The sequence below is a fragment of the Erithacus rubecula genome (assembly GCF_903797595.1).
Source record: "Erithacus rubecula genome assembly, chromosome: 6".
NCBI lineage: Eukaryota > Metazoa > Chordata > Aves > Passeriformes > Muscicapidae > Erithacus > Erithacus rubecula.
This window is the reverse complement of record NC_136688.1, coordinates 17814318-17838233: the sequence shown is the minus strand read 5'-3', so window position 1 is coordinate 17838233 and position 23916 is coordinate 17814318. Positions and strand designations below refer to the sequence as shown.

The 23916-nt window shown below is 42.5% G+C and overlaps 2 protein-coding genes across 3 annotated transcripts; both read left to right on the top strand.

The window, feature by feature from the left end:
- Positions 1–270: 270 nt before the first annotated feature.
- On the top strand, positions 271–15046 carry OVCH2 (ovochymase 2; the record flags this gene model as incomplete). Its single annotated transcript, XM_079310002.1, has 21 exons — positions 271–349; positions 1824–1933; positions 3376–3467; positions 4215–4387; positions 4585–4680; positions 5000–5151; positions 5730–5925; positions 7073–7096; positions 7840–7930; positions 8042–8175; positions 8583–8723; positions 9039–9169; positions 9552–9645; positions 10392–10523; positions 10903–10983; positions 11600–11786; positions 11981–12050; positions 12630–12825; positions 13074–13225; positions 13502–13670; positions 14087–15046. The coding sequence occupies 21 exons, from the start codon at positions 271–273 to the stop codon at positions 14107–14109; spliced, it is 2523 nt and encodes an 840-aa protein (XP_079166128.1). The 3' UTR covers positions 14110–15046.
- A 1464-nt stretch (positions 15047–16510) lies between these two features.
- CYB5R2 (cytochrome b5 reductase 2) lies at positions 16511–23849 on the top strand. 2 transcript variants are annotated; one of them, XM_079310188.1, is made up of 10 exons: positions 16728–16745; positions 16784–16836; positions 16966–17112; positions 18217–18289; positions 19350–19456; positions 20427–20556; positions 21285–21368; positions 21831–21916; positions 22433–22532; positions 23481–23849. In XM_079310188.1, exons 2-10 carry the CDS (start codon positions 16822–16824, stop codon positions 23651–23653), a joined length of 915 nt encoding a protein of 304 aa, XP_079166314.1. In that variant the 5' UTR covers positions 16728–16745; positions 16784–16821; the 3' UTR covers positions 23654–23849. The 2 variants fall into 2 exon arrangements, with proteins under 2 accessions (XP_079166313.1, XP_079166314.1); XM_079310187.1 differs by having other exon boundaries at positions 16511–16836.
- Positions 23850–23916: the final 67 nt, after the last annotated feature.

Here is a 23916-nt window from a genome sequence, read left to right as displayed (position 1 = left end):
TTGCTAGCAAGGCACACCATGGTAAATTCATTTGGCCTCAAAGAAAACCAGTTTCAGGGAGGATTTCAGAATTTTACAGCAAAGACTTCAGTGATGGTGTGTAGAAGAACCATGCTCTATTAAATTTGGGAAGCTCAATTGTGGAGGTGAGTGCTTTGTGGATGGATTAATGAGTAACTTCTCCTTCAAGGAGCTGCTGCTGCCCTGCAGTGCAGGGTTTGGGGCTGCATTTCCCTCTCTGTGTCACAAACTCTGTGGTTTTTTCACAGGATGTGCCTCTCCCCACTGCTGCTGCTGGGGCTGCTCTGTGCCTCAGGGCTCTGTGCTGTGCCTGCTGCTCTGCAGAAAGGTAGGAGGCAAATTTCACCTCTTTTTTCAGCAGTTTTAGGTCCTGCTGGTTCTGCTCTGAGCCAGTGATGAGCTTGGGAGGCAGTGCTGAAATCACCTTCTAAGTTTTCTACATGAAAGTTTTCTTTCTATGAGTAATTCTCATGAATTTTGCCTGATTCCTTGATGATTCAGAGCAAGTTATGTTAAGCATGATTTATGATTAAATAAAATAAATAAATGAAATGGAATACTCTAAAATTTGCAGCAAGGTCATGATTTATCATGATACCCATGGGGTACAAACAGAACACAGCAGGTCCTCCCTTCTGTTGTGTTATATCTTAAAATCCAGAGTATTCATTTATTTATTCTCATTTGCAAAGTACCAAATTCTTTCTGGTAAAATAGAAATAATTAAAAAAAAAAAAAAAAGTCTCTGCTTCCTCTTTCCCCTATCCTTGTTTCTTTGCACAAAGGGAAAAAGGTGTGTGGAGTGATAATTAGGGAAGAAAGGGATAAAAACAGATAAATGAAGAGGCTCATTTCTACAGAGAGCCTTTTTTATTTAAAAACTGGTGTAAGCAGCAGTGTGTCAGCATAATTGTCACTGCAACCAGCCATGCTAATCCTGAGGTGACAGCAAACCCCTTGTAGATGTTGGATTCACCTGGTGGGTTGGAGAATTCCACATTTCCCAGGCAATTTGTACAAGAGCTGGTGCTCCATCCTTTGAATGCACCCTCCTATGTGCCAGAACAACAATAAAATGGTCCAGGATTATGGATGCTACATTTTTCACAATGGAGAGTTGAGCAGAATTTGTAGTAAAATCTATTAGAGGTGTGTTTTCAATGAGTTGTCATTCAAAGTGTTCATCTTTAAGGAAAAAAAAAACAAGATAAAATTGTGGCCACTGTTGGGTTTGGGAAGAGCCCTACAAAGAATTCCCCTTTTACAATTTACTGCTTGGTTGCTTTGCTTCTGTCTTCCTTAAAATACAACAAAAATGAATAATTATCACTGCAGACAATTGTTTCTATAAATGTTCTCCTTTAGAAATATGTGAAGATTATCAGCTTCACTCAGCCAAGGTAGATGATGAAAACAGTGAGTTAAGAAGTAAATTTGGCATAGTTATAGATGTTCTGGAGAAATCCACCCACTGTTGGTCTATTGTGCATTTTGACTCTGTTTCTCAAAAGTATTTTCAGTACAAATGCTGGGTGTAAAGAGATTTCTGAAATTGATAATGAAATGGTGATTTATTTCCAAAATAATTTCAAAACTTGTTTAAAAGAGAATGTCTGCACATGTTTTTCTTATCCCAGATTAGCTTTAGCCTGGGCAGTTTGTATCAGGAATTACAAGATCTCTTTCCTGACATGGCAGAGAGACTGAATTTTGGACCAGGCCATACCTTCCAATTCTATGTTACCAAAACAGAATTAAAACTTGAATCCAGCCTGAATCCTTCCTTTTTTTCCCCCACTCAGATCCTAAGTGTGGGCAGAAAGTGCAGGAGACCAGCCTGGGGAGTTATTTTGCCCTTTTCTCTCGGATTGTTGGGGGACACCAGGTGAAGCAAGGCTCACATCCATGGCAGGTTTGTATGTGAAAATGTGGATTTACCTGCAGAACAGAGCCTTGGAGAAGCAAAGGCTTTGGGGTGGCCTCATTGCACAAGAGAGCTGGAGAGGAATTTTTTACCAGGAGCAGAGTGAATGACTTCAAGCTGAAAGAGAATAGGTTTAAAATGGATATTAGGAAAAAATTATTTACTGTGAGGATGGTGAGACACAGGCTGCCCATCCCTAAAGTGTCCAAGGTCAGGTAGGATGAGGCTCTGATAAAATTGGTCCACTGGAAGGGAGGGAGGATTGGATTTTAGCTGCCCTCCAAGCCAAGCTGTTGCATGATAACATTGCTTTTTTTTTTTTTTTTTTTTTTTTTTTAAGGGAAGCAATGAAACAGGTGAAGAGAACTCAGAACCCCTCCTACTTCTTGATAAACCTTTGTTTATGATTTTTGTTTTGTTTATCACTCTTTCTGGAAGGATATGTGTAGGTGAGCCTGTAAATGGGTGGAATTGCACAGAAATAGGGTACAGGACACCACCCCAAGTCTTACTCACAGGCAGCCTTGATTTGCAGTGCTCCCAAAATTCTCAACCAGCCACTGATCTTCAGAACCTGAATACCTTGGAAACTTTGCATTTATTACAAATGTGTTGCTTTTCTCCAGGCCCCAAGGCACAGCTGAGGAGACAACAGCAAGGTTTGGGATCTGTTAGGCTCAGGGGTTCTGAGAATGCCATGGCAGTGTGTGTGCTGGTGTAATGGGGTGGTGGTTTTTGCAGCACTTAATTAGTGGTTTGTCTGAAGTTTCTTCTGTTTTCACTCAGAGCCAGGATTAAAAGACACTGAGGAAACGGATTTTTTCATGTTTGGGCTTGGTTGTTTTTAAGTCTCATCTAAAGTACAGAGAGCTCTGCAATACTTTTAGCTACCAGCTAAAAGTGAGCAAAATGGAGAGAAATCCAGCTAACCATGAGGTTTGTTAAAGCTAACCAGACTAACAGAGAATTAACACCAATATTATTTATACTTTTGACCCAATAACCAAATTTCTTTTAGTGACTGTTAGTGCAGCACTAACTATCCATCTAGAAATTACTAACTGAAAGCATGAAGAAGATGAAAACTTAAAGAAGACAACACCCCAAATCCTCCATCTTGTCCCATACTCATTATTGTGTGAAATCACACACTTCTATTTAACCACACACCTGTGATTCCAACTCCATCACTCAAATTTGCAAGTCTTCCCCAAAGCCTCAGGTCAAAAGCAGGGGGTCAGTGCCAGAAAGCACAGAAAGCTCAAAAATTCCAGATTTCTGGGATCCAACATTCTGGGAATGCAGCAGTGCTTTGGCAGTGTGACTCCCCAGAGTACCTGGGTGTGCTCTCCCTGTTCCTCCCCAAATGCAGCCAGAGCAGACACAAAGATTTTTTTCTTTATTGGGAATGTCTTCTTTAAATGCTGCAGGTTTCCCTGAAGAGAAGGCAAAAGCATTTCTGTGGAGGCACCATTGTTTCTGCCCAGTGGGTGGTCACAGCAGCTCACTGCACCCTGGACAGGTATGGATGGGAAATTTCAGGAGCAGGCTGCAGGTGCAGGGAAACATGGATTGGAAATGTGAGTGTGTGCTGTAGCATCTCTTTGTGGTAGCATCTCTTGCTTACAGGTGCTACCCTTTTATTTCTAATCATTATTTTCCATGCTTTAACTGAAAGGGAGAAAAACTCCTTTGAACACCTCAAAAATTAATAAATGAGGATACAGAGATTGACAAAGGCTGATTTTGGAAGTCTATGTAAAAAATTAATTTGAAGCAGAATAAAAAGTTTATACTCATTGCCTTTGTGTTCCCTTGCTGCACACCTGGTCTGGTACCAGGAGCCCTAAAGCAGGATTCACTGTGGTTTTATGGTTTTTAAAAACAATCTCAGGATCATAGAGAGATGATTTTATTTATTCTGTACTTCTGCACCAAATCTTGCCTCCTCCTTCAAAAAGCAATGTGGCTAAACATTTTTAAACACAGCAAGAGGACTGGTCCCTTAGTGGACCACCAAACCATGGTCAGGTGTGTAGCAAAAGGATTTTTCTTCTCAGTCCTTTTCATCTCCCAATTCCTACTATTGGGCTTACTCAGCTTGTGCTGACTGTACATCTTAGGTGCTCTAAAATCTGAAGATGAAAGATATTTGGTATCAGAAAGAAGAGTTTCTCTGTTTAAAAAAAATCTCCCTTTCACATTGAAGCTTGCATAGCTGATGAATTTAATTTATTAAATCAATTAATTTAATTTTTCTGTTCCACAGGAACCTACTGCAATACTTGCATGTCACTGCAGGAGAGCATGACTTGGGGCTCAGGGAGAGCAGTGAGCAGACACTGCCTGTCAAATCTGTCATCCAGCACCCCAAGTTTGACCCCAGGACTCCAATGAGCTATGACATTGCCCTCCTGAAGCTGGATGGCACCTTCAACTTCAGTAAGGCCACAGTTAGCTCTGATCTTTTTCTCCATGGGGATAAAGTCACTGTTCTTTGCATGATAAATTGTCAATACCAGATTAATTTTACAGATTCCACAAAAATAACAAAATTTTCCTCCAGCACTTCTCAAGGAAGCTTTTAGTAATTGTTCTTTCAAACACTTACCAATGAAATTCATGTCCCTGTGTGGCAGGTGCATCAGTTTTGCCAGCATGCCTTCCTCAGCCAGGTGAAAAGTTTGAAGCAGGATATATCTGCACTGCTTGTGGCTGGGGCCGTTTGAAGGAAAGTAAGGCACTCACATTATTATTTTCTTTTCTGAAACTAAGAGCTTGATTGCACAGACCAAAAGTAACCTTCAACTGGCCTTAAGAACTGCAGTCTCAAAATGGCATTTTGCTTCTTTGCCTACCTGTGAATGACTTCAAAATCACAAAATCTAGACCTGAAACATTCTATAACTTTTTCAAGTTTAAATACAGAAGCTTGTTTGCCAAAGCATGCTTGTAACCATAACATGGCTTGGAGCAGGTTTCCAACAGATTTTTGTGGTGTATTAACAGTGTGCACCTTCCAGCTTTCCTTATGAACACTGGTTTGTGTTTCAGATGGACTGCTCCCTCAGGTCTTGTATGAGGTCAATCTCCCAATCCTAAGCAGCAGAGAGTGTTCAAGAGCACTGTCAACTTTGAAGAAACCCATCCCAGGTGACACCATAATGTGTGCTGGATTCCCAGATGGAGGAAGAGATGCCTGCCAGGTCAGCTGAACAGAGTGCTTAGGAGTGTTTCTCAGCAGCTCTGAGCCAAAGTAAACAAATTCACTCTAAACTGGGAGGTTTGGGTGTAGGGATCCTTTCAAAAGTTCCCGATGGGGCAATGTCCTTAATGACATGATTCCATATTAATTATTGTATGGGTTGTAGGACAGGTTCCTGAGAGCCATTTTGCAATGTACCCCAGTGCAATAATGCTCAGGGCTTTCTAACTTCAGAGCACTTGGTAAATTAATTACTGGTGGAAAGATCCTGAGGATGCAAGTAGAAAAAATTGGATTACAGGAAGGAGAGGAAGTGGGATAAAGGTTGATTGTTCCTCACTCCTTTTTTACATGCTCAAACACATCAGAGATGCACCCATGAGAGAATTAATTATTCTGTCTCTCCCCTTCTTGCTGATCCTGACTAAACACCCCAAAAACTGTGTGTCTTCACAGCTCTTTTAAAAACAACTCTGCCCTGTGCAGCAGGTTTTTACTAAGGCACAACAAACCTCAATAAACTCTTTAGGGCTTGCTCAGCTGTACAAGCTCTGGGGTTTTGTTGGTTTTTTTTTCCAGGGAGACTCTGGAGGTCCCCTGTTGTGTCAAGGCAAGCATGGGGCCTGGACCCTTGCTGGTGTCATCTCCTGGGGGATGGGATGTGCCCGTGGCTGGATGGGGAACAAGAAGAAGAAATATCCCAAAAGAGGATCCCCAGGAATATTCACAGACCTCAGCGTGGTGCTGCCCTGGCTTCAGGAGAACATGAGTGCTGGTAATTGAGTCTCCACAGTAATGCATCCCTCACTTGTGACATCCCTCTGTCTTGCAATGTTTTATTTAATTTTAGCTTCTTCTCAGGATACAGCACTTTTATGATTTCCTGGCAAAGCACTGCAGCGTTTCACAATCCCTTGAATAGTGTGGTGCTGACTGGCAGCTGTCAAAACCAAATTGAGAGCACTGTAAATGTTTGCTTCTCTTCCACTTTGCCTCCTACTTGGACTCTTATTTATTTATTTATTTGTTTGTTTGTTTATTTCTTTATTTATTTTACAAATGATCCTTTTATGCAGCTAGCCAGTTAGCATGTTTATTGGATCTTTATTCTTTCTTTAATGGAAATCCACCAGTTGAAAGCATCAGAGGTTCCATGTGCACTTCTTTGAAGTAATTTGTAAATTTTCTCAACTAAAACATGTTGGATCAAGACATCCAACAACACGGGGACAAGTCATGCTCTGAAGTGCTTTTGCTCACTGTCCCCAAAAGGCCACAAATTCCCTCTGTGTGCCTGTGAAATGTGCTTGTGACCATCAGGCACCACTGCCAAAATCATGGAGCTGGAGATAAAAATGGCAGGGGTGAACTTTACTGAGAGTAATAAAAAATTGAATTTCTATTTTCTTCTAGTTTGGGCTAATTTTATTAAAGAGTTTTAGAAACTGTGTTAAAACTTACACAGAGAACTGAGAAACTCAGGGAGGGTTATTTAAGAGTTTTAGTCAATGAGAGGAAAAAAAAAATTAGGAGGGGAAAAATAAAATTTCCTATTAGAAACCATCTTCAGCTGGTGATTCAAAGAAGGAACCTCATAATGTGTTAGAGAAAAAAGAAAAGGGTTTAGCTCATGAAAAAGTGTTGCTCAGACTGAGTAGTGGCCTGTCAAAGCATGGTTCATTCTGGTACTGGCTCCTCTAGAACTGTTTATTCCAACATCAGCATTGCCTGAACTTGCAGTTTTGTTTTGATTCCAAGCCCTAGTTTATTGTAGGCACTGTATCTCCAAAAAAGCACTGAGATTTGCCTCAGTGCCAGCTGGACAAAATTGTCATTTCACATGGACAAAAGTAATTGTGAATGTGAAACTACAATAATTTATTCTTCTTTTTCTTCCCCCTTCCCTATCCCTCCTTTATTAGATCTGAAAGTGAAAAGCTCCACAGGTGAGTACATTACTTTCCCCCAGTGTCTTGTATTTGTGTTAGAGCATAAATAGTTTTTTATATAATTTATAAAGTGAAAAAAACTTTAAAAAAACATTTTTACAAGTTTTTACTGGTTTTCCCAGGAAGCTGCAGGGGAATCTTAATAACTACTTGACTCCTTAAATTTGTTTGTGTTTACATAGTTGTTGATAAATGTTGCTCTTTCTGGTTTGCCTGGCAAGCAGAAGGGAGTGCAAGAGGAGATGATTTTTGTGGTGTTGTGTTTCTGCTGACACTTGGATGAAGAGAAAATCTTCTGTTTCTTCTGTTACAGTAATTTTTACCAGCACATTGAACTGTTGCAAAAGCCTCTTGCTGTAACATAACCAAAGTCATTATTACAGATGGGCTTTTGTTATGCTCTGGGGTATCCATTTTTCTTCACAGAAAATTATTCATACTGAAATCTTCATGTAGCCAAGAGTTTCTTTAAGGTGAAAAACAAGCACTGCCATTTTTCCAAAAAAATGAGGGCCCATTGGCAGGGGTTCATTTTTGCTCCCAGATGATGGGGTTTAAAGCTGATTAACCACAATCCCAAATAAAAGAGAGAAGACACAGCATCATTCTGTGCCAGCAGAAGCCAAGTGCAGCTGAGCAATCCTGCCTCCCAATATCCTGCAGATGTCTGAGATTTTTGGTGGAACAGCTGATTGCAGATGTGTCAAACCTAATTCCCTGCATCATGTTTTAACTCACAGCGTTTTGTAGTGTTCAGGATGGCAAACTCTGCAACAGAGAAGGGGAATTACATTTTCCTGGAAGGCCTGGACAATTCTATCAAAACCACCAGTAAGCAGAAAAAAACACAGTCTTCCCCCAGAGAATATTCCCCATACAAGCGTAGGTTTTGGGGTGGTTTTGGTTGCATTTTCATGAATGGGAACTGATTTCTTATTCCAGGCTGTGTATATGGACTCTGTTTGTGCCAGAAGGGAATTACATATGGCTTCATTTCGCCCACTTTGATGTAGAGCCAGAAAGGTTCTGTGACTATGATTCTTTATCAGTCTATTCAAAAGATGACAGACTCGTGGGTGAGTTTTTGTCCCTTTGTTCTATGAAACAATCATTCAGGTTGGAAAAGACCTTTAAAATCTATAACCTGTCAGTGCACTCTTTATCCTAACAGTACCTGCACCCTGTGAGGATGTGGTGGTTAATTGATACATTGAGACAGAGGAGCTGAAATAAAAGAATAAGAGTGTGGGAGGTGAAGAGATTGGAAAATGCCTGGTAGGGAGCTGTATCACATTTCTGGTGTCAATGATTTTCAATTTTTAATAGTGTGAATCTATTTGGGCTAATGGATTAATAGGGAGAGTAGAGGGATGAATAGGAAATTTCTTTTTTATTCTAAAATTTGTTTAGCTAAGTATTAAAAATGCAAGTTTTCTCAAGTAACTGAAGGCTTTACACTGTGATTATTTCTAATGTTTTTCAGGGAAATTCTGTGGAGGAGATCTTCCATTACCTATTTTGATTGGCTCCAATAGCATGAGGCTGAAATTTGTTTCTGATGCTGAGGATTATGGAACTGGTTTTTCCATTACCTACAAAACTCTTACATCAGATATTCTCCCTGGTAAGTTTAAGCCAAGTAATGTGCCTGCCTACACTCTTGGGTGGGAAGCTGGAAAAAAATGTCAGGAGAAAATAAACCAGAGGAAGGTATTTCTGTGAGGATGGTGCTTTCATGGGGGGCCTTGAGGGAGGCAGCTGAGGCTGAGAACAGATCATGGAGAATTGTTTTGGGTTTTGCTGTGCACAGCAGTGCACCATCCCTAAGGATGTGCCCAAGGGCCACCTGCTGAGTTGTAAAAGAACTCCTGATGTTCCTGCTCTGGCAGCATTTCCAGCTGGTTCATTCCTTTCCCTTTTTGTCTGCCTGTGTTTCCAGATGCTGTCTGTGAGTCCCTGGCTGTGCTTTTTGAAGAAGGAGTGCTGGAGAGTATGCACTACCCAGAGCACTACAGCAACCTGGCAGGCTGTCAGTGGATGATCTGTGCTCCAGAGGAACATGTAGTCAAGGTAGAACATGAATTCTTTTTGTGTCTACAGGATGGAAATGGGCACCACTGAGCTAGCAAGAAATTATGTAGCTAAAGACAAAATGATCAAGCAACATGAGCCTGAATCATTCTGCTGGATGCAGTTAAGAGGAATCATTATCCATCCCAAAAGACAGGTTTAGGTTTTAGGTTATGGTAAAATAGGATTTCTTGAGTTAAATCTTATCATGACAGATTCTTGTAGAAAATTTAGTATTTATGTATTACCTGAGAGAGGTCTGAATGTCACAGAAACTAAACCTTGCAGGAATCACTCACAATCCTAAAGACCCTGTAGATATTTGTATTTTTTCCAAATTATTTTCACAGCAAGGTCCACTCTTTTATTTTTTTATTTAAAGCTTACATACCAGTCTTTTGAAGTAGAAGAGAGTGAAGATTGCGCCTATGATGCTGTAACTGTGTATGAAGATGTGGGAAAAAAAGAGGAAATTGGTTTGACTTTTGATTTTTTTTATTTTGGGGATGTTCTATTTCTGACTTTTACTAGCCCTATTGTCCAGTGTAAATAAAGTTTACTTGTAGAGTCTCAGGTAATGTTATAGGTGCTAGTTTCAGTACCTTGAAAAATGCTTGCAGGTATTGCAAATTCTTCTCAGCTTACAGAAGCAAAGCCACATTGAAGTGAACAATTTTTGAGCATTTAAATTCTGTGTGAAATGCAGTTCTGAATTAATTCCAATGAAGAAAACGCACAGCACAGTAATTTAGCTCTACAGGATCACACACAAAGCACCCAAGAATCTCCTTTCCACAGCCCAGTTGTTCTTCACTCCAGAGCATTGTTCATGTAATTTTTGCCATTTGGCTGATAGTGAATGAGAGGAAGGCTCATCCCAAAAAACTGTTTTCAGCACTTGCTTGAAGCTGGTGCTTAGAATAGGGAAAATCAGGTATCTGGGGTGTTTGAGTTGTGATGAAGTTTGTGGGTGCTGCAATAGACTGTTGTGAAATGATGCCAGAGACTCCTTGTTCTGGTGAGGATGCTGCTGAACAAGGACAGGCTGCCAGGAATAGATCAGCCCTCCAGCCTCAGCCTGCTTATCTCTTGGCCATGGTTACTCCTTACCTTCCTGTCTGAAAGCTGGAATAGAATGAATACTGTGCACCCACTGTTGAAAGAGAGAAGGATTAAAAAGTACCTGTTAATTTGCAGTGAGCCTTTGCTGTCTCATTTTCAGTCAAATCTTGTGGATTTGCCCTGCCAGCACCTGTTCTAAGCTCCTCTGCTGTGATGCTGGTTGTCTTCCACTCTGATGAAACAGAGACCTTTGGAGGATTCAGAGCTACAGTCTCCTTTGTTCCTGTAGCAGGTAATGGAAAACTGAATAGAAACTTGGGGAAATGTCTCGTTGGGGCAGCACAAAGGGCTCTTCAGTGAATCAGAATTATTTTGCTCTAGAAGATTCTCATCTAACAAATTGTTTCAGTGAAAAAATAGATTGTGAATCTCTTCAGGCATTAAACAAAGGCCTGTGAATGGTGAGGACATATAATGAATCTGGCCAAAACCTCAGAGTTGTGTTTTTGCTGCATTTTACATAGCACTTTAATACCATAATAGCACAGATCCCTGCAACAGAAATCTATTTCTTCTGAAAAAAAAAAAAAAAAAAGGAAATAAAAATTATTCTATAATACAAATATTACTCAAGACATCCTTCTAACACACTCATTACCCTCATTTCCTAGATTTAAATATTTTGAATTCAGCTAGAGAAGAAGATTTTGAAAACATGAATGTTACTGAAGAAGAAATAAAAGTTACAACAGGTAAGACAACCTCAGTTATGTTTCATTCATGGGAATAGAAAACACCTTTTGGACTATAAATTCTCAAAATACCTAATGGTTGCTGTTGGCCCAGATTTTTTAGTAAGATATTTTGAGGAAATAAAAATATGCACAGTGACATTTACAGGCTTTGGCTTTAGCAGAACCTAATTTCTCTTGTTTCCTTCACCTTGCTAAGTCACATGCAGCAATTCAATAACATTTCAGCTTGTATTTCAGTTTATACCTCCTTGCTTTAGTGAAAACAATTGCAAAGGCTAATTGAAAATAATAACTAGCATTTTAGAGCTGCCCTTTTCCCCTCTAGTACTCTATTGAAAATGGGATGAGTCCCTGCTCATTGTAGGCTTAAGGTTAAAACTTTTGAAGGTAATGGTAGCTTCCATCTTGGTGAAGCTCTGTTTTAGCTAAGATCATCTCCTCATGGTGGTCTAAACATTTGGATCCTTTTTAATGAGGGAAGTTGGAAGATTTAGCAAAAAAGGGGGAAGGTGGAGCTCAAGAAGCTGTGGGGCTGCCCTTAACTGGAATGTTCTTTACTTCTCCAGTCTTAACCTCTAAAGATTTCTTGGACCACCAGTGCTTTCTGTTTCAGAGGATGTTTGTGGCGTGCCCTCCAATCAGCCCAGGTTCCTGTTCAGCAGGATAATTGGAGGTGAAGAAGCTGTGCCCTACTCATGGCCTTGGCAGGCCAGTGTCCAGATTGCAGCTGAGCACATCTGTGGAGGGGCAGTGCTTGCCCGAGAATGGGTGCTCACAGCTGCCCACTGCCTCCATCCCAGGTGAGTACACTGGGACCAGCCCTTCCCTGGGAATGTGTGTCCAGGGTGGCACAGGGTGCTTGCACCCCTACAGCCCACACTGGCTCTTCTGCTCCATTCATGTGCTAGGAACATGGCAGCTGTTGAGATCCACAGGTTTCAAGACTGCTGTTACATCAGCCTGACAATGAATTTTATTTTTTTTTTTCCCTTAGGGAAGCATACAGAGACTTATGGATGGTGGTAACAGGACTACATGATCTTACAGAGCAAGAGTACAGACAGGTACTGTGTGTTCTGCTTAGCAATGAAATGCAAATCAATCTTGCAAAATCGTTTCCAATGTAAATGCAGTTCCCAAATTGTCCATGGTGCAGCAATCCTGCATGCTGATCCTAATCTGCATTTACACAACAGCTTTTGTGTGACTGTCAACACAGATCTGTGTCCCCACTGAACTCTAAAGCTCAGAATCCTGGAGGATGTGGGAGTGAGAGCTGTATTGTCTCTGTACTCACTGGTGACTGCCACTAAGACAGAAAGAACTAGGGCAAAGTTGCCACTTTTTGTTTTATAAAATAAATAAATGTTTTGATAATGATAAATGATAATGATAAATGTTGATAATGTTTTGATAAATGTTTTTTCAAGACTCTCTTCCTATCCTTGCTGGATGGAGTTTTCTGCATCCTGTTCCATGGCACGGATGCATAATTTTGATTTGCTAATATCAAAAAGCTGGCAATTTCTGGAGCTGCTTTTAAACGCGTTCTCTTCCTAAGGCATCTTGGAAATTCATAAAACCAAAGTGACTTAAAGCCAAGACTTTCCCAAGCCTTTCAGGAAATGTCTTTGCTTTCCTAGAAAAGGCCAGTCAAGCAGCATTTTATCCACCCAAATTTCAACAAGACAACTCTGGACTGTGACATTGCCCTGCTGCAGCTGGCTGAGCCCTTGGAATTCAGCCCCTCCGTGCTCCCAGTGTGTCTCCCTGCTGAGCAGGAGGTGCTGCAGCCCTCCAGGACGTGTGTGGTCACAGGGTGGGGTGCACCTGAGGCAGGTATGCAGCCTTGGCTGTGTTTTGAATACCACATTCTGTGCTGGAACAGTCCTTCTGTCTATACATTAGTTTTGCAAGATTAAAAAGTTTTCACTTGTGGTGTAAGCTCAGCTAGACATGAAGGGATATGGGTGGGAGGAGAGAAATCAGATAATTTAGATTGAAAAGGATTTGAAAAAAAGAGGAATAAAAATTCCTTCTGGAACCACTAATTCATGCCTCTACTGGATGATGTGTTTTAATTCAAGACAGAGAAAAGGGGAAAAAACTGCAGCAGCTGGAAGTCCCCATCCTGGCACCTGACATATGTCAGAGCTATTACATAAACCTTCCCAGTAAAGTGACCCAGGGGATGATCTGTGCAGGATTCCCTCTGGAGGAAGGCAAGGATTCATGCACAGTAAGTTACATCACCCTTGGGATATGGCCAGATGGGTTCTAGAAAGGGAAATGTAAAACCTCCAAAGCTCTTTTCTTGCAAAAAGGCTGTGGTGATTTACAGTGAAAGACTCCTTAGCAGTCAAATTTTAATTTGCAAAAGAGTTACTTCCCTTGAACAAAGGTTGTGTCTTCCTTTGTCTCTTAAAAATGAAAAAGCAAGCTGGGACCTGTCCTTGCTGAACTGAGATTTTCAAACCAGCAGGAGTGATGTTGGCTCATCTTTGTCCTTGTGCAGGGTGATTCTGGAGGCCCATTAGTTTGTCCTTCAGAAGACAACTCGGGGTTTTACACCCTCCATGGAATTACTAGCTGGGGCTTGGGATGTGGAAGGAAGAACTACCCAGGAGTATACACCAATGTTGGTTTTTTTGTTGACTGGATCAAGAAGAATATTAATAGTAGTGGTATGTATGAAAAAAATACCCCAACTATTAAATTAATCCTTTTGCTTTGTCAGATGATTAATTTGAGGTCTTTTCCAGAGTGCAAATTTTGTATTTGGATGTCCAGCACTCCCTGAGATCTTGGCTGGTTAACTAGCTGAACTCCCAGAAAAGAAACAAATCAGCAGTAACTTCTGAAAATAATTTCTTCCAATTGTACTATTATTATTATTCCACTCTCTACTGCATTTCTTGTGTGGGTGAATGTTTTCCTTGCTGTGGCTTTGCAGCTTCTTTTCTCAGGGTTGGGAGGAAGTAGAGGAGCATGAACTGACATGTGGTGGCAGCTGAGCCCACTTTGACAAGTTTACAGCCTGTCTTTATTGATGATCTTTGTAATCAATTTCACCCTGTTTTATTTGCTTTCTGTTTTTCAGATCTCCCCATTTTCATTGTGTGAGAGCCAAAAGAACAGTTCTTATGGATCCTGTTGTAAAACACTCCTGAAGCACAAATATATTTGAAAATAAATTTGGTGGGAGTATCCAAGTTTTTGACTGATGAACAGATTCCAGAGTAGCTGATACTTACCCTGGGGTATTCACAGTTGATTTACCTGAAGGGAAACTTTGGCTTTCCATGTGTGTTGGAGCAGTCTCAAGTTACCTGCAGGCTTCTGACACTCTGTTAATCCATCAAAAGAGGGAAAATAAACCACATGAGCCAAGCATGTTCTTGAATGTAGTGCTGGAGAGTATAAAAATACTGCAGGATATTTCTAATGCAGTTTCTGGTTTCACAAGTTGTGTGGTGTTTGAACAAAAGTGTTTCAAAAGGAAGGTGTTACAGGCCAAGTGACCATGCAAGGACTGAGAGCTATCCTAATTAATTAATTAACTTGTACAAAATAGCATTTGCTAAATGTCCAAAAGGCTTCTTGTACAGAAATTTGTGGTGACAGGCTGCAATTAACTTTGCAGACCTTTATGCTCTCAGCTTTAGTGTTTAAATTAGTAGGGTAGTACAACAGGTGTCACAAGAATAATGCTCCTTTGACTCAGTGGTCCAGATAATAATTAGAAGGTAAAATACCTCACTTAGTTTTTGTTGGTATTAATGGCAAAAATATTTAGAGAGTTTTTCCCATACAGTATTTGATGCCAGTTATCCTCCCTTTGTATTATATTAGTTTTGAACTTTGGGGTTTTTTTAAACCTTTAATTTTATTCTGTAGCTGGGGAAACAGTAATCTCCCTAACTTTATTCTCCAATGGATAAAGTAAACATTTCACCACTTTCTACTCTTCACTGTAAAGTTTGAGGCAAAAGCCCACAAAATATTGATCATGAGTTTTTTGTGAAGCTATGAAAATACTTAACAGTGGAAGGATTATGAGATTCAGCTTAACAGAGATCTTCAGAGAGAAATGGAGGGAGAATATCCTTTGTAAATTTTTATTAGAAGCCTGTTAATGTTTGATTATAGTGGAAGTTGCCATTAGCTGACTGGGAGCAGATGTGTATTATCTCTTGGCTGCCATTCTGTTTTGCTTAACAGGAACATTGTGACTTTTTCCTGTTTATTAATTTAAGACAAGGATTCCAAGTGGAAAAGCAAAAAGTGTGGGGACAACTACAGATGATATCAGCTGTGATGATATTGAATGCAGTGGTTATCATACTGATAAATTGGTATCTCTTATGAAAATTCCTGTCTTAAATTCTGTCCTTAAATGTCTGGTTTTGATTTGATTGTTATGGTACCAACTTTCTGCTTGGCTGTTTACAAGGATTTTACAAGGAGCCTAGTTTTGCTTTTTTCTGTCTTTCTAGTCTCTTGCAAGGTGCCAATGTGAACTGTTTTAGCAACAATGTGAACTGCTTTCTGATGCAAATGAAATATTGATTAAAAAAAAGAAAAAAAAATTACTTTCAAGGGGTTAATGTAATGGGATTCTGATTTAGTTTTAGGATCTGTGATTGTAGGTTGTTCTGGTCAGCTCTGGAATGGTGTCCTGCTCTCTCTGTGCTCCTCTGCCTGTGGAGATAACAATTCCATGCCTTTCTGTGCCCCAAAGGACACAACAACCCCATTCCCATGGCATCTTCCCTGTTTTCTTTTAGCTTGCTTTGTTTCCCTGGCACTTTTCAAGGGCAGATTTATTTCTCATTTAGGAATCCATTCATTATCATGCTTTGGGTGCACAGAAATACTGCTGTTTCTTCATCTAAAGTGACCAGTTTGACTTTGCTGCCCTTCCTTTTCTTTTTCTTCACAGCAAGAATGGCAATGTTGGAACCCAGACATCTGGGATTTTTGAGCTTTCTGTGCTTTCTGGCACTGACCCCCAGCAGAACACTGCTTTTGACCTGAGGCCTTGGAGAAGGCTTCCAAATTTGAGTGATGGAGTTAAAATCACGGGTGTGTGGTTAATAGAAGTGTGTGAAGGGTTTTGAATTTGAAGGTTTATATAGTTACAGGTATGGGACAAGATGGAGGATTTTGGGTGGTGTCTCTGTCTTACTCCTTCTTCTTCACGGTTTCTGGTTGGAGTGTCAGTGCTGCACTGTGGGTCACAGGAGTTTGGTTATTGGGTCAAAAATATCAATAATATAGGTCTTAGTTCTTTATTGGATTGTTTAGCTGTAAAAACCATTATAGCTAGCTAGGTTTAGCTCCATTTTGCTTGCTTTTAGATGGTAGCTAAAAGTCTAAGATTTAATAAACAACCAAGCCCGAACACGAGAAAATTCGTCTCCTTCATGTTTTTAATCCTGACTCCGAGTAACACAGAATAAAACAAAGACAAGGCGGTGCAGTTCCCACAATGACAGGGCCAGGCTCTGCCCGGGGAGGCGCTGGGGCCACTGTCCCTGTTTGAGGCAAGGCTGGACATGGCACCCAGTGCCACGGGCTGGTGACACGGTGCTGCCCGGCCATAGGCTGGCCTCGGTCATCTCACACGTCTTTCCCAACCTCATCGATTCGCTGAAATCAAGAATTTGGCTAACGGGGCAGCCTGACCCGCGGGGCTCACGGCAGGCGCCCAGTCAAGGCGGAAGCGGGGGGAGGAACCGGGGGGAGGATCCCGAGGAAGAGCCGGGAGGAGGAAGCAGGGGAAGGATCCCGAGAAGGAAGCGTGAGGCGGGTGCTGAGAGCGGCAAGGCCGCCATGGAGGCGCTTGCGGTGAGGGAATGGGGCCGGTGCCGGTCCAGGTCGTGCCTCCTCACGGGCCGCCGTGCCCCCTCACCCTCTGCCCTTCTCCTTCTCCTCAGGGGCCGCCGTGCCCTCACTCTCTGCCCTTTTTTCTCACAGGGAGCCCCCGTGGCCATCGCCGTGGCCGTGGTGGCGGCGTCCGCCCTGCTGCTGCTGCTGCTGCGCGGGCCGGCGCGGAGGCCGAGCGGCCCCGTCACGCTGCAGGACCCGCTGGCCAAGTACCCGCTGCGGCTGCTGGACAAGGAGGTGCCCGGGCTCTGGGGACTCGGGGCATGGCGGGGCTGTGAGGGACTCAGGGCATGGCGGGGCTCTGAGGGACTCGGGGCTGTGAGGGACTCAGGGCATGGCGGGGCTCTGAGGGACTCAGGGCATGGCGGGGCTCTGAGGGACTCGGGGCTGTGAGGGACTCAGGGCATGGCGGGGCTCTGAGGGACTCGGGGCTGTGAGGGACTCAGGGCATGGCGGGGCTCTGAGGGACTCGGGGCTGTGAGGGACTCAGGGCATGGCGGGGCTCTGAGGGACTCGGGGCATGGCGGGGCTCTGAGGGACTCGGGGCTGTGAGGGACTCAGGGCATGGCGGGGCTCTGAGGGACTCGGGGCTGTGAGGGACTCGGGGCATGGCGGGGCTCTGAGGGACTCGGGGCTGTGAGGGACTCAGGGCATGGCGGGGCTGTGAGGGACTCGGGGCTCTGGGGACTCGGGGCATGGCGGGGCTCTGAGGGACTCGGGGCATGGCGGGGCTCTGGGGACTCGGGGCATGGCGGGGCTGTGAGGGACTCGGGGCTGTGAGGGACTCGGGGCTCTGAGGGACTCGGGGCTGTGAGGGACTCGGGGCTGTGAGGGACTCGGGGCATGGCGGGGCTCTGGGCCCAGAGCCCCCCAAGGATGGCTGTGACCCCCGCAGGCACCCTGTAATGCTCCCGGAGTAGGGCAGGGTGTGTAAAAGCTGGTGTTTCCCGGTGCTTGGCGTGTTTTAAGTGCTGCTGGCCGTGTTCCTCCCTCGGCTCCTGCCCGGGGTGCACCTTGAGCTTCTCCTGCCCTGTGCTCCCTGATCTTTGGCCACAAGCATTTAATGTGCTCGCTGGGCACAGTGTTTCCTGATTTTATCTATTAAAGGATGCTGTAGGGATTGTGCAGGCAGGCACAGGTCACTCCTTGTGGAAGTAAAGAGGAGAAAAGTGCTTCTGAAAGTCCTGGTTGTTTCAACTTTAATTTTCAAAGTTGTTTCTGTGTCGTGTCCCAGCATTTGGCTTGCATGCTAGCAAAGAGCAGGCTTGCTAAAGCATATTGTGTTGAGTTTGAAATTCAAAGTAGTGCTGATGCTGACCTCGTTCTAACTTTGGTTTTTAGGAAATCAGTCATGATACTAAGAAATTCAGATTCGGGCTACCCTCAAAGAATCATGTATTAGGACTACCTGTAGGTAAGTACTGTAAACACCTAATTACTTATATTTCTGGTTTCTCACAGTTCTTGGAACTTCTGACTGTGAATTGAAGGCTCAGCAAAGCAAGGAGTTGAAAGCTGCATCTGCATGCTGCTGTGTCAGAGAGAAATGTCAGGTTTCCTAGAGGGTTGTATTTCTGTATTTCTTTTGTGAGTGCTTTGCCCCATTGTGTGGTGTAGGTTAGGAATGGAGCAGTGAAACTGAACTGAGCCTGATGGAATTTGTCACCAGTCAGGATATTAAGCAATAGTGGTGTCTGTCAAAGCTTTTTCATATTTCTTATTTGCTTCTACTTCCATCTGGTCTCCTCAGTCTCTTGGCAATTGCCCTCCTGGTTTTGGCAAGTACAGTCACACTTGTAGAGGAGACAGGGGACAGCTCTGCTGCCTGGGAAGATGCTGAAATATTCAGAGTCTTTTCTGTGCATGCACTTACCTTTGAGTTACAGACATTTGCATGCAACTTTGGAGTTGTGCAGCACGAATTGCAGCCTAGGATTGGCCTTCTTTCCTGTACCCTGGAATACTGATAGCCCTGAACCTTGGACCTTGAGTCAGTGCTGGATAATCTGTGCAGGGGAAAGCTTCTGCCTCTGATTTGCAGATGTGGCTCTGTTTGTTCTGCACTGTTTGGCACTCCCTGTGCTGTGTGGCAGGTGTCAGGGACACCCCATTCCATGCTGTGAGCATGTCCTTGCATGCTGCCTGTCTCTTTCCAAACTCTCTTCTGCCTTATAAGGGGAAGAGCAATGGAATTAACTAGACAAATGGTACACCAGCTGAGATGTGCTCTGCAATGCTTGTGTTTATCCAGATTCAATTTTAAGAACTTAGGAATAAGATCCTGAAACTATATTCCTTCCTGGGAGATTCCTGCTCTGTGCTGAAAAAAGAGAAAAACCTGAATGTTTCATAGAGCATTTGTATGGCAAAGATTTTCTCTTGTCATTGCATGTGCAGCAGGTTCCAATACCTGCCTTTCCCTCTTGTCCTCCAGGGATGAAAAGCATGATCAGATTGTAATTCTTTCTCCTCAGGCCAACATGTTTACCTTTCTGCAAAAATTGATGGGAATCTGGTGATTCGAGCCTATACCCCCGTTTCCAGTGATGAGACAAAAGGTTATGTTGATTTAATTATAAAGGTAAATTTTGTCTTCCTTTAATATAGATGAGTTGCTAACTGGAAGGAGGGCAAGTACTTCATTTAAGTGAGGTGATTTGCTTTGATTTAGTCATCAAATTTCATTCAAATTTCATTAAATTTCATTTTCATCGGATCTCATCTTTTTCAAATAGGGTGACTGCATGGCAAACAGCTCATTTCACATTGCCCTTGAATAGTAAGTTGTGTCCTGTGCATCTGCTGTGTGGCACTGTGGGGTGGCAGAGGGAGGAGAGAACCACTTCCCTGGCAACACTTCAGGAATTCCCCAAATATCTTTTATTTGGCAGTGCATGGATACTGATCTCTCTCCCTCTAGATGCCTGTGCTGCTGCTAATGCTTTGCTTACTGTAAAGAGCTCTAAGCAGAAAACAAGTCAAACAAGGGAAATCCTTTAAGCTAGGGGATGCAGGATTATCTCATCTCAGGACTTCTGGATCTCCTTATCCTTTTCTCTGATAGAGTTTTTCCTTAGGCAAAAATCCAGATTCTTTCTTTTTTTTGCATGCTCTGTTCTTCGTGTTGCAAGGGTAGTGAATGGTTATGAACTGCTTAATCCTTCTTACATGCTTTGAAAGCTGAGAAAGCTGTTGAGTGGGGAAGTTTTAGAAGGAAAAGATGCAGCAATGCTGTTTTCAGAAGAAGCAGCTACAAAAATGGAGTGACATAAGGCAACACTGAAATGAGGGCAGCAACACATAATCTGCCTTCCAGCCATCCCTGTTATCCTGGCTGTTTGCAGGGAGCAGAGGGACATGTTCCCAACAGCACATTTTATTTATTTTGGCTGCTTCTTGTTGCAAGACTCAAGAGATAACTGAGAGCAAAGAATTGCCTTGATTTCTTTCTCAGGTGCTGCATGTCAGGCCTGCAGAACCCTGTTCTACAGTTTGTGATACTGGCTGCAGGAATGTTAGTGGTTGATAACATGCAAATGATTTTCTTACAGGTCTACCACAAAAATGTGAACCCCAAGTTTCCAGAAGGTGGGAAGATGTCCCAGTATCTGGATAACATGAAGATTGGAGATACCATTGATTTCAGAGGGCCAAATGGACTGCTGGTCTACAAGGGGACAGGTATTGTGACACAGAGGTGGGAAAGCAAAAGGGAGGTATTGGTTATTTTCAGAGGTGCTTTATAAAACTTGACAACTGTAGAGAATTTTTTTTTAAGTTGAAAAGAGGAAAAGCCACCTTTTCCAAACTTGACCATGAGCCTGTCAGAGTTTATATGATGGGAAGGAATACTTTGTGTAAGGAATAACTGATGAGTGTCTCATTTCTGGGACTATAAATCTGAAAAAATTGCTATTGCATTATGTGACTGAGAGGTCTGCACTGGAAATAAAATACCTCAGCTATACATGCAGAGGGAGATGCTCCAGATGCTTGTAAGCAAGTGAGATTGTGGCTTAAAATGTCCTCTGAGAATCCCAGTGCTGTTACTGAATTACCAGCTGACTGAGAGCCAGCTCCATTTCATAGTCAAGCCAGGTCTGAGTTGACTGTGAGGAAATAATCTCAGAGAAGTAATCCTCTTGTGGGATACAAGTGAAAGATTTTGCACTGATCTCAGCTGAGAGGAGCTGTGCACTGAAGGCTCACCTCAGAGTGCCCAGCACTTCTCTGGATGCTAACCTCCTGTGACCAACAATCTCCTGATGAATCTATCTCAGCAGAAGGGAGGGATTCCCAGAAGATTTGTCTTTGTTGATTGATCATGTGCAGTAATTTATTCCTGTGCAATTTGTATCCATGTTGGTTTGGAAGCTAATGTGCCTATAGGTTTGGCATATTTCTTCTAGGTACCTTTCTTATCAAGCCTAATAAGAAGTCTGAAGCAGAGAAGAAGTTTGCAAAGCACCTTGGGATGATAGCAGGAGGAACAGGTAAAACTAATCCCATCATATGGAGTGTCTAGAGAGTGAAAATATCTTTGTGGATATGTGTGAGGACTATCACCTGCATTTCTTTTCATGGTGGCATTCCACTGGTTTGAGCTCAGTCCTGGGGAGTAGCAACCTGAGGGTTTGAATACTAATTTACCTTGTGACCTCAGAGAACTCACTTGATCAGTGACAAAAAGTATTCTAAGAGAATGTCTTGAGGGTGAAATTATGGGATAGATAATCCTGAAGGGAAAAGCCCTGCATACAGGAATTGTGGGTTTGATTTGGAACTGTTCTTCATAACAGGAGCTCCCAATCTCTGCAGTCCATGTGGATTAGAAATCCAGAGGTGTGTTGCCATGTGCAGGGATCTCACTGAAGACTGAAGGGAAGGAGCATTAATACTGAAACTGTAGCCATGGAAAGAAACACCCACTTTCTAACCATTTTGGTTTTTAACAGGAATAACTCCTATGTTGCAGCTGATCCGTCAGATCACAAATGATCCTAAGGACTCCACAAAATGTTACCTCCTTTTTGCTAATCAGGTGAGTATTCTGACCCTTCTGTTTGCTCTTCTTTAATAGCCCACTTGGTTTTGCTGGCCTCTGAGCTTTTTAAACTGATAGCATGTTTCATAGTCTTTCACACTTTTAGGGGTCTCCTCACAGTTTCACTGAATTCCTACATTAAGGAATAAATACTGTGCTCAGATCCTGATCCCTCTGCTCATCTTTGTCCTTCACTGATTTCAAGGATTTGTTTCCACTAATCTGTCTGTACAGTTAACCTTCACCATGCTGCTCCAGGGACATTTGCCAGGGCCAGGGACAAATCCAACTCGTTGGGATTTTAGCCTGGATTAAAAAGTTGTTCTAATTGCCATCTTTAGGATTGTGTTTAGGTGGCTGCTAAGTCTCACAGTTTGGTGTTCATAATCTCAATTTACAGGAGCTGTAATGATAATAGCTATCACGGAAGGGGCAAAATACCAAATTACTTTCTTGATTTGCATAAATTTTATCATTGCATTTGTTGTGAATGGCAGCACTCTCATTTTGCAGACAGAAAATGATATATTGCTGAGAGCTGAGCTAGAAGACATTGCCAAGAGGCATCCTGAGCAGTTTGTGCTGTGGTACACACTGGACAGACCCCCAAAAGGTAAGGACACATGGAAATGCCTGTGCTCATCCCTGTGCAACAGGCAGAGCCTCACTCTTGCTCCAGGGGACATCAGAGTAATGTCAAGTGTTCTTCTCTTACACTTTGAAACTCCACAGAAACAAACCTTACCCACACCCTGTTTTAAGGCCAGGTGGGCCTTAAAAAGTAGGAGCTCATAATTGACTTTATTTGAGTCAGATGTGTTAATCAATGTATTTAATGTATTTCAGTTTTTGGAGTTTTCATCCAAAAGTTTGATCCAAAGTTCAGCTCTGTTTTGGGCTAGCTCCCAAATCAGGTTATGTCAGCATGTTGTTTGCATTAAATTGTTAATACCTGTAAGCATTATGTGCAAATCTTTGTTGTGCAGCAGCTCCAGATTAGATTCTGGTGAAACAGCTGCCATGTGTATGGGTTAGGGCATCATTTTCCTACTTGGCTCACTTCAAATGGTAGATGCATTCAATAATAGTGCTGCTTGAAATAGTTCAGCATTTCTTTCCTCTTTTGTTTTCTCTTATCACTGAATTGTGTGGCAGAGCTTTTGTTATCACCAGACTTTGTCATCTCACCACTTCATGTCAAGAAAAAAAAAAAGTACAGGTCTCAGTACCTCTCCCTGCCACTGGGTGACCCCTCTTCACTGGAAAAGCTGATTTACTCTTTGTTTGTATTCCTACCTGCTCATTTCTTTTAAATTTCCTGATTTATTGTTTCAAGACCTCCCTGGTTTATTAACCAGATCCTTGTTTTCTACATGGTTGTTGTCCCTATGGAAGGGGATCACTAGGTTTGAGCTGAGTGAGAAATTTAACCCTCTCCTGGTTTGCACTGATGGTGCAATAACTTGAGTCTTCAGCTACTTATTAAAAAAGCTACTTATTTAAAAAGGCTTCAGCCTTTTGAAAGAGATTCAGAGTAATTGAATTCGTTTCTCTGTTGCAGACTGGAAGTACAGCTCTGGCTTTGTCACTGCAGACATGCTGAAAGCCCACCTGCCTCCTCCTGACAGTGAGACCCTCATTCTCATGTGTGGGCCACCACCAATGATTCAGTTTGCCTGTCAGCCCAACCTGGACAAGCTTGGCTATCCCAAGAGCTGTACATTTGCTTATTAATGTCACCTGGTAACCTTTTCTGGAAGTACTGCATTTTTTCTACAGGAGCAGTTGGTGTGCAACTGTGCAGCATTTGTGTGAGTGTGTCTGTTTTTTAAGCCCTTTCTGTGGTCTGCAACTTCATAATTTCTGTGGTTCATAACTTCATAATCACCTTGTGTGTTTTAACACTAAGAAGTTGAGAAATCATCTTGAATTGTGTTTGACCTCTGAAATTAGTATAAAACATTAATTCTGAGGGAAAAAAATGAAGGTGAGAGGTC

Coding starts and splice junctions, on each gene's coding strand:
- CYB5R2 (XM_079310187.1), top strand. Junction 18,290..19,349: donor TGTATTAGGACTACCTGTAG/GTAAGTACTGTA, acceptor CTTTCTCCTCAG/GCCAACATGTTTACCTTTCT. Junction 21,369..21,830: donor GATGATAGCAGGAGGAACAG/GTAAAACTAATC, acceptor GGTTTTTAACAG/GAATAACTCCTATGTTGCAG.